Source organism: Lolium rigidum, chromosome 6, assembly GCF_022539505.1.
Source record: "Lolium rigidum isolate FL_2022 chromosome 6, APGP_CSIRO_Lrig_0.1, whole genome shotgun sequence".
Lineage (NCBI taxonomy): Eukaryota > Viridiplantae > Streptophyta > Magnoliopsida > Poales > Poaceae > Lolium > Lolium rigidum.
Window position 1 is genome coordinate 99,988,147 of NC_061513.1, and position 7,402 is coordinate 99,995,548.

Genomic DNA, 7,402 nt, shown 5'->3' on the forward strand with positions numbered 1-7,402 from the left:
TTTATAGAGGTTTGGTCAAGGACTAGATTCAGAAAGATAAACGTTCGTCTACAACCGTTATCAACAACAACGTTACTGAAAGAGAACTTCGTGTAGTTTCATCAAGAATGTCGACACGGAAGTTTCGAGTATTGCAACAAAGAAAAGGCGAGAGCCTATGATCAAATACAAGTATTTGTTCATATGCTCGGGGGCTACTCTTATCAGAAGTATTATTTATCCTTCTGATAAGAGGATGGCGCGGATGATAAAATATAGAGTTATTCAACAGTAAAGCAAGTTGAGCCTACAACCAAGTATAAATACTCAACTGTAGTCTCGGGGGCTACTCCCATCGGGAGTGCTGGTCGCGCACCCAATAAATATGGGAGAGTTCGAAAAGATGACAATATAGCGACAAAGATGCTAAAAAGGTGAGTCTACAACCAAGTACAAGCACTTGGCTGTAGCCTCGGCTCCCATCGGGAACACTGTTCGTGTGCCCGATGAAATTAAAGAAGGCATGGTGAGCATATTTTGAGTTATACAAATAACTCTTCATATACTCCCATCGGGAGGACAAAATAAAAATATACAAGTCATCCGTTGACTCGAATAAATGTGCTATTCCAGCAGCCGAAAAAGGTACTCGACAATATATTCTCAGAGCGCCTCAGTCGCGAATTAATCTCTGAATGCCTCAAAACTTTGCGAAGGTAAGTCCCCAGGATCTGTCCTGCGCGGCGTGGCACCGCCTCTGACGGCGCTTTGCTACTTTTTCCGTATCAGCAGATACGAAAAAATCCTAACGGACGCATTAGGTACCCGATAAAACATGACTGGAATTCGGCATCTGGTAAGACCTTAAGCGGCACATGTCGAATTACGCCAATATCCCGAGATCATGTCCAGGGACGTGATCTTGAAGTAGGTTTTTGCGGATTGCCACAAGACCAGTTAACTGGTACCTGATCCGTCAGATGAACCAGCCCCAATTACCGTTATCCCTGTACAATATACGACTATTTTATAAAAATTATTTGTTGAGTCGAAGAAGTTATATGATAATTGTAAAGATGGAGATTTTTCCTAATTCTTCGATTCAAGCAAAATCTCGGGGGCTACTGACATAGGCATCCCCAATGGGCATGTCGAAGATGGTACCCGGGGTTTACTGAAGGCCCACGACCCAAAGTTTATGAAGCCCAGAAGCCCAGTCGAGAGATAGTTTTGGAAAGATAGAGTTGTATTAGGAATATTAATTTGTAACTATTACGGGACGAACTCAAAGAGTCTCCCGGACTTTGTAACTTGTACATCACGAAACCCTCGACTCCGCCTCCTATATAAGGGGGATTCGAGGGACAAAGAGAGGATCGATTTCATTATCAACATAACCCTAATTTCATAGCAGTCGAGTACTTTTCCGGCTGAACCTTCGAGATCTACTTGCCCTTTACTTCCCTGAAAACCCTAGTCTACAATCTGTAGGCATTGATAAGTCGATACCTTGTCAGTCACTGAAGCTTATCCTACTTTGTTTTAACATTTAAGTCCAATCAATGTTTAAGAAGGTCGGCCTTAAAATGGAGATTAATCGCCTATCGGCCGATTAATCCATTTTACTCTCTCACTCATTTATCGGCTTATTTTATTAAAAAAATCTTAAATTTTGGCACTAAATTTTCTATGATATGCTATGTAAAAATAATATTGAACCATTGAATAGAAGTATTACCTTGACCCCTTGCATTTGAATTAACAAAAACTGAAAAATTTGAGCTAATGCGCAGTTCTACAAGATTGTAGGACGGAAATATCAACTACTAGACGAAATTTTAACAAAATTTCAGCGAAAATCGGCCAAAATATCGGTGATTGGACTGAAAATCCTCTGAAATATCGGCACTGCAATAAATCAACCGATATGCCAAAATCTTATCGGTTACCATCCGATTCACGATAAGTCGGTATCTCGGCCGATTTTGCAAACATTGAGTCCAATGCACTCTCTCTACAATCTATTTTTATTGCTCAATTTCTATGTTTCTTTCAAGTGACTATATATAAAAATATTGTGTTCCGATATCTAGCAGGAATCCATAATATCTGAATGATGAACCCCCCCCCCCCACATATTTAGGTTGAGTGAATTCCTTTTTTTTTTACTCTAGTTTGCCATTTTTACATTAATTGTCATATTTCACAAGTTGTTATTCTAGTTAGCACCTTTGGAAAAAAGTTACTAGGGAGGCCACTGGGTACACCGGTGTGCTTGGTCCTGGTTTTTCTTGCCTTATGTTGATTGTTTCCTTTTTTTGAAAAAAGAAGATGCATATAGGGCTTATTAACTTATTGCAAAGTGCCAGTGTTGTTACACCGTATTACAGTCATGGATACCACATGTTGATACATGTACATGTATCAATCATCTAAAGAAAGCTACTACCATGGAGAGGCGGTGCATCAACAACATATTCTGTTATCAAAACGCTAGCTCCATCCGGTTGAATAAATTTTGTGCTACTATTTTCAAACGGCTGCACCGGAGAAAAGACCACATATGGATCCAATGTGTGTTATGCCACTTCCTATACGGAGAAAAACCGTACCCATGACATGCTACTTGTACATGACTCCCAGGGCATCTTAGAATGGGTAAAAGTGGGTAACATTCTACTAAATGAGGTAATTAGGATCAAAATGCTAAATGGGATAGTTAGCCTAAAAATGACATAATGTAGGTAAATATTGGAATTCGCTCTCCTAAGTTTTCTTATACTTAGAGCATCTCCACTCGTCTCCCTGACGAGGCCCCCGAACGACGTTTTTTTCCATCCGGACGGCGAAATTCGGCCCAGTCGCGCCCCCGGTTCCTCGTTTTCGTCCGGATTTGGCCCTTCATCCATCCGGCAAGCCCACGCCATCCCCGGTCCCCCGGGGATCTATCGGGGACTCCGGACGAGTGAAAAGCGGGGAAGGGCCCGATCTGTCGACGACTCGACACACGAACCCCACCGCCACCTCGCTCAAAATCTCCCCCACCCCTCGTATCTCTCTCGCCGCCGGCACCACCCCGCCGGCTTGTTGCCCAGATTCCGCCGGCCCTCCTTCTCCACCTGCCTATATTCCGCCGTGTTTCGACGAAGGCCTATCTGGCTGCTCCTATGCCGGCCTGTTTTCCGACTTTGGCCTACTCCTCGTCGCTCGCGGCTCGGGTTGCCTCGACCACGCTCGTCAGGTGTTCGTCCATTTGCCTCGCCGTCCATGGACTCGGACGAAGAGGAGGAGCAGATGTTCGTCGAGCTTATGCGAGAAGAGATGGCAGCCGCCACCCAAGACCAGGAGCACATGATGATCATCGGTTGCTTGTCAAGCATGTACGCCGGACTGGCAACTGGTCGACGTGGTGGGTCGGCACCAGGTCGCCGGAAGTGCAAGCCGAGAGAACGAATGGAGGGCTACTGCATGTTGTACGCCGACTACTTCGCCGACAATCCATTGCACGGTGAGAGTGTTTTCCGGCGTCGTTTCAGGATGAGCAGAAAGCTATTTCTGCAAATTGTGTATGTCATCCGAGACTTTGACCCCTACTTCAGATGCAAGGCGGATTGCACTGGTTTGGTTGGATTTTCGTCACTGCAGAAGTGCACAGTGGCTATGAGGATGCTGGCGTATGGAGCTCCCGGTGATGGTGCAGATGACTATCTTCGGATGGCGGAGTCCGCCGCCCTTAATTGTTTCTACCGGTTCTACAGAGCCATCATAGCAGTGTTCGGGGACTTTTACTTGAGATCACCCACTGTCGAAGACACTCAGAGGATCCTTGCAACAAATGAAGCTAGGGGTTTTCCAGGGATGCTTGGAAGCATTGACTGCATGCATTGGAAATGGAAGAACTGTCCGTTTGCGTGGCAGGGAATGTACAAGGGTCACAAAAGCGGCTGCACTGTGATACTTGAAACAGTGGCTACCCATGATCTCTGGATTTGGCACTCTTTTTTTGGTATGTCTGGATCCAACAATGACATCAACGTCCTAAACTGCTCCCCGATCTTTTCCTAGCTTGTTGAGGGTCATGCTCCCCCGGTGAACTATGTGATAAATGGTCGGCACTACAACAAAGGATACTACCTTGCAGACGGTATCTATCCAAAGTGGGCAACATTTGTGAAGACTATCTCGAAACCTAACACCCCCAAACTTTGCGAGTTTGTGAAGAAACAAGAAGCTTGCCGAAAAGACGTCGAGCGTGCATTTGGTGTCCTCCAGCAGAGATTTGCTGTCGTCCGGTTCCCCGCTATGACTTGGTCCAAAGATCAGATGTGGGAGGTGATGAACTGATGTGTGTGCCTACATAATATGATTATTGAAAATGAGCGAAAACATCCGGTTCCTCTGGCTGAGCAACAAGCACCATATGAGAGAGAGGGACCTCTTGCACAGCCTAATCACCAGGTGCCGACATCATGGGCCGTCTTCATTGCTATGCGCCAGGAGATCCGAGACTCTACAATGCATCAACAGCTGCAAGATGATCTGGTGGAGCACATATGGACGCTCCGAGGCAACGCCAACGCCGACGCCAACTAGTCTATCTTTATTTATTTGTTTCAAAACTTGTGAAATTGTGTGCTTCATTTGTTTCAGCACTTGTTAAACATTGTACTGATTTTCGCCGAATTTGTTTCAGCAATTTTCTGAATCTTGTTCACCGAACTTGTTAAATTTTATGTCGAATTTGATTGAAATATGTCAAATGCCCCAAGTTGGGGGTGTCCTGCCGGGGGGACGGCTGGAACTTCGGCGCTCCCCAGGCCTAATTTTCCTCCAATCCGGACGAAACTTTCGCCGGATTTGGGCGTGGGGAGCGCCAACGAGTGGAGATGCTCTTAGGATGCAAGAAACTCTTAATTTCAGCGCCCTACCTACGAATTAGAAGGTGATGATCCACTTTTTTTTATTAAGCTAAACAAAGTAAAGAAGATGCATGCCAAAGGGATGGCCCAAGAAAGATCAGATCTCCTTTTTGTCACTACTTGTTTTTAGCTTTTCAAGTTGTTGCTTTATGATGATGCTTTGATTCCTTGTTTTCTTTCCCCTTTCACTTTTCAGTTGAAGTAGGGAACTATTCAAACAGACAATGGAAAAAAAAAATACATTATTGATCATGGTGGATACAGCATAGTACATGTCTATCCACATGTTTATGCACCGTGGCAGTTTATTCAGCACAAAACCTTTCCAGCAACAGTTCTCAAACGTGGCCTACACAGAAGTATATACTTCTTCACAGGCTAGATTAATCCTTTGCTCCTCAAGCAGTCCACCGTGTCCCTAACAGTTTTCTCAAATGGAGTGAAGCGAACGCCCAAATCAATCAATTTCTGGGAGCCAACCTTGGACCTCACGACCCAGACTTGTTTGTCCTCCTTGATCCTGATGGGAAGGGGAGAGATTAGCAAAACAAGAACACTTCATTTGAATGCCTGGTGGAGAGTTGATTGATGTTGTCAATACCTGTGAAGCGGGAATTCAGGGTAAAGATTGGCAAGTTTATCGATGAAATCGACGAGACGCTCAGTGGACTCCAGGCACAAGTGGCGTCCCTGCGCCGATGGGTTCTCGTAGAGCACAAGGAGAGACTGTGCCACATCTCTAACATCAACGCAGCCAATGTAGTAGGGTTCCATGTCAAGCTTCTGGCCTGGATACAGTACGTAGTTTACACTTTGCACTCTCAGAAACTATAAATAAGCTTGTCTGTGTTGCAACTTGCAACTCAACAGACGATGAAGTGCAGAATTGCTATAGAGCTGCAAAACCCTGAACGTTGCAAACGACCGACCTCCCAGGAGCTGCATCAGCAGACGTTGACTAGGAGTGGCTGCTGGGGTCAAGGTTGGGCCCAGCACCAACGATGGATTCAGCACCACCAGCGGCAACCCTTCCTCTCCGGCGAAGTCCCATGCAGCCTTCTCCGCCAGCGTTTTAGATACGTTGTACCAAAGCTGCACTCGGAACAGAGGAATTCAGAATAAGTGCTTATCTTCAGAACTACTGTCAGTACTGCGTAAACAGGATCCTTCGAGTGTTGGCATCATCTATCTACCTCAAGTTTCTTGAGGATCTCAACGTCGGCCCAGGAGTCGTCATCGATGACCTTGTCGGCAGGCCAGTCAGGATTCGGCACCATGGCCGTCTGCGACGACACCAGCACAACACGACTGACGCCGCAGTCTTTCGCGGCACGGAGGACGTTGCGCGTGCCCTCGACCGCTGGCTGCAGCAGCTCGTTCTGTATCACCACCAGAATCAGTTAGCTTACACCTATATTCAGGCTGTGCCATGGAAATATCAAGTTTTCAAGTATCAAAGAATTGCCTCGGGATCTTGTGCGGGCTGCAGGATCAGAGGGCTGGCCAGGTGGAAGACGCCGTGGGCGCCCTCGACCGCCGGCCTGATGGAAGCAGGATCGAGGAGGTCCATCTGGAACAGCCGGAGCCGCGTGTCCGCGCCATCCAGAGCTTGCAGGTGCTTCGTCTCTCCCTCGTCCTCTGCAAGAGCAACAAGTTAAAAAGACTCGAAATCGATTCGGTCCGTGAAGATGATCTGGAGAGGGGATCATGTTACGGAGGTTCTTGACGGTGGCGTGGACGGTGTAGCCGCGGTCGAGGAGGAGGCGGACGAGCCAGGAGCCGATGAAGCCGCTGCCGCCAGTCACGCAGACGAGCCCGCCTCGGGCACAGCCATTGTCTCCCTCTACCGCCGGCGCCGCCGCCATCTCGCCGGTGATCGGTACGATCCGCCTGTCCACCGCTCTTGACACAAACAAAAGGCCAACTCGGTACTCTCTGAATGCCTGCTAGTCCGTGACCGAAGAAGCGGAATCAACGTGAGAGGAAAGGATAGCGGTTTGGAGCATTGCGCGAGTAGAGGCGTGGCGCCGCTTCAAACAATAGCTGAAGATACAATACAGGTGTCTGCTTGAGCGCCAACGAACTGCTGGAAAATTTTTCTTCATTATCCCGGTGCACAATTCACAGCCCGGATCGATGATCGACCATTATGTTATTTCAGGTCGTCTCTATCATGTACGATGCAAGGACACATCATTTGGCCAGTAGCCCTATAGAGTACACACGGCGATTCCATCCAGTATTTCGGACCGCGACATGTAAGCTGCAAGGACATCACTAGTCAGAGCGACAGATTCCCCCTGACGCGCACACCCAGGACAGGCACAACCGCACGACGAAGCTTCAAAGGCCATGAACGCATAGGAAAGCTGGATAATCTTTTCAGATCACGCTACTCTGTATCTGATTTTGATCGGTGACCAGACTACAATTGCTGTACCACGCCCTACTATGACTCTAAACACTTAGCCAAACATGCAGTAAAAAAATCAGGTAAACCTTAA

General features: G+C 47.0%; 1 protein-coding gene across 1 annotated transcript; it reads right to left on the reverse strand.

The window, feature by feature from the left end:
- Window positions 1–5,171: 5,171 nt before the first annotated feature.
- LOC124667006 (phenylacetaldehyde reductase-like) lies at window positions 5,172–6,948 on the reverse strand. The gene is made up of 6 exons (XM_047204341.1): window positions 6,613–6,948; window positions 6,364–6,536; window positions 6,092–6,277; window positions 5,828–5,990; window positions 5,500–5,686; window positions 5,172–5,418 (listed from the first exon to the last, which is right to left on the reverse strand). Exons 1-6 carry the CDS (start codon window positions 6,761–6,763, stop codon window positions 5,277–5,279), a joined length of 1,002 nt encoding a protein of 333 aa, XP_047060297.1. The 5' UTR covers window positions 6,764–6,948; the 3' UTR covers window positions 5,172–5,276.
- Between the last annotated feature and the right edge of the window lie 454 nt (window positions 6,949–7,402).